At 41.6% G+C, this 2500-nt stretch overlaps 1 protein-coding gene across 1 annotated transcript in view; it reads left to right on the top strand.

The window, feature by feature from the left end:
• frmd4a (FERM domain containing 4A) overlaps positions 1 to 2500 on the top strand; it is a 55738-nt gene that overhangs the window by 8285 nt on the left and 44953 nt on the right. Inside the window, exon 3 of the mRNA XM_079502315.1 lies at positions 400 to 521. Coding sequence (XP_079358441.1) covers positions 400 to 521 — 122 coding nt within the window. The remainder of the gene's footprint in view (positions 1 to 399; positions 522 to 2500) is intronic.

Genomic DNA, 2500 nt, shown 5'->3' on the forward strand with positions numbered 1-2500 from the left:
GGAATTAGACACATTTGTGGATAAAGTCCTTAACCCAGTGAGACCTGAGACCAGATTCTACAAAATCATGACAAGTATCTGAAAAACCTATGTTTCTATTACAGTGGTGCTCAAACTATTTCATGTCAAGGAATGATATGATATGATATGTAATTGGCCACCGACCCCCCTCTGAAAATATGTTGTTTCAGGGACCCCCAGAAGCAAAGATATGAGTAAAAAAAACAAACATTTTCTTTGAATGAATATACGGTATTCAAAGATTTGCACACATTTTCATGATCTAAACAGATCTACAAGCTCATAGCCATGCTATGAGCTTGTGTATCTGGCTATCTGCTATTTTTCAACAGCTAAAGTTTAAAGTCTTAAGGGTTTATTTCGTAATGCTGTTGCCAGCCATGTCCAATCATCTCTCTCTCTCTGTGTTTCCAAGGTTCTACATAGAGAGCATCTCCTACTTGAAGGACAACGCCACCATTGAGCTCTTCTTCCTCAATGCCAAGTCCAGCATCTACAAGGTAAGCTGCCACACACACACCACACACACACACACACACACACACACACACACACACACACACGCCAGCATCTACAAGGTAAGCTGCCTGGCACGCTTTATGTCAATTGTTTTGTTAAGTAAACAAAGCTGCCTCCCATCATGGTCCAGCAGAGCTCTTAAGTACCCCAGATGGGACTCAAACCCACAATCACTGCCTCAGGTGGCCAGTGCCTTATCCATTGGTCCACCGGGGCTATAGATAGCTCCACCCACCAACGACAGAGACACACATGTTTTACTGTCCATCACTGACTAAATCTTTGTGCTACAAATAATATCAAATCTGTGTAAGTTGCTTCTCGCTAACTATTCGTGAAATATTCACAGTAAAAAATACATATATAAAGTAAAATAATTCGCCGAAAACTACACTCCCAAAACATAACATGGGGTGACTCTTTATTATGGTGTTTCTTTTTCTTTTTACACATACTGTGTCAAATTATCACAATTGTTTCTTCAAAAGATTTCCTGAATCAAGATCATCCGGTGCTAGTGAGAGTTACAATGACACTCCTGAGTCCTGATATTTCTGTGCAGTGTGCAGTGTGCAGTGTGCAGTGTGCAGTGTGCTGTGTGCTGTGCAGTGTGCAGTGTGCAGTGTGCAGTGTGCTGTGTGCTGTGCAGTGTGCAGTGTGCAGTGTGCAGTGTGCAGTGTGCACATGGACTAGTCTCACCCTCAACTGATTTGGTGAAGCAAAGCAGAAAATGTAGCCATTCAGCCATGCTGCAATTGTAGCTGCACTAAGACATGCTGCATGTAGAGATGGACACACACACACACACACACACACACGCACACACGCGCGCACACACACACACACACACACACACACACACACACACACACACACGCCGAGACATCAAATGCGCGCTTCTGTTGGGCGTGTGGTCTCGATTCATCAATAACTAACCCAGACCCCCAGTTTGACATGTATTAAGCTTCGCACGCCCATTTTAACTGCATTTCTATCTCTGGGACCCCAATTTGTATTGTAAAATCAATGATAATTTAACTGTGAGAGTGTACAAATGGAACCAAATGGACCCTTGAGGGTCCATTTGGTTCCATTTGTACACCTATCATTTCGCTGAGGATCCCCTGGAACTCCCTCAAGGACCCCCAGGGGTCCCCGGACCCCACCTTGGGAACCACTGGTTTAACCCACGCTTCACGAGGAATCACAAGTGTGACTTATTTTTTCTTCACTTGAAATATCTCCGCAAGATTTTGTTTGTTTGTTTGTCATGTTTATTTCGAATATGCCATTCAAAAACAGAAACAATTCTTTGCATTTCCTAATTACAAGGAAGAACAATTAAAATAAATAACTTAAAATATATGAAAACGAAACAAAGAAAAGGACAAAAAAAACTCTAAGCATATCCGAAAAGGAGTGAGAAGAAGTAAAAACGTATATACTCCCACCCCTCTGTAATTACATAATTACTCGCTGACTTCTGTGCTTCAACTTAAACTTAAACTCATTATCAAAATTAATCTCTTCAATTTTATATATTTATATAAGTAAACATAAGTGTCAGCCTCATGGCTCAGCAGAGCCGTAAAATACCCCAGATGGGACTCGAACCCACAATCCCTGGCTTAGGAGGCCAGTGCCTTATCCATTGGGCCACTGGGGCTATATATGTAGCTGCTGCATTCCAGCCACCCAACGACCGAGAGAGACACAATCTCACTGTCCATCTGTCACTGTTCAGCTAAATCATTGTGCTACAAATCAAATCGGTGTAAGTAAGCAACTCCTCTCTAATTATTCGTGAAAATTCACAGTAGTTTGCCCAGAAAAATACACTGCCAAAGCACAACATATGGAGTGACTTTATTATTAATTTATTTTAATTGTTGTTGTTTTTTTACACATACCGGATTGGTCTAGCATCAGTTACATACAGACATATTACCCCAGACTGTAT

Source organism: Electrona antarctica (assembly GCF_951216825.1).
Source record: "Electrona antarctica genome assembly, chromosome: 5".
NCBI lineage: Eukaryota > Metazoa > Chordata > Actinopteri > Myctophiformes > Myctophidae > Electrona > Electrona antarctica.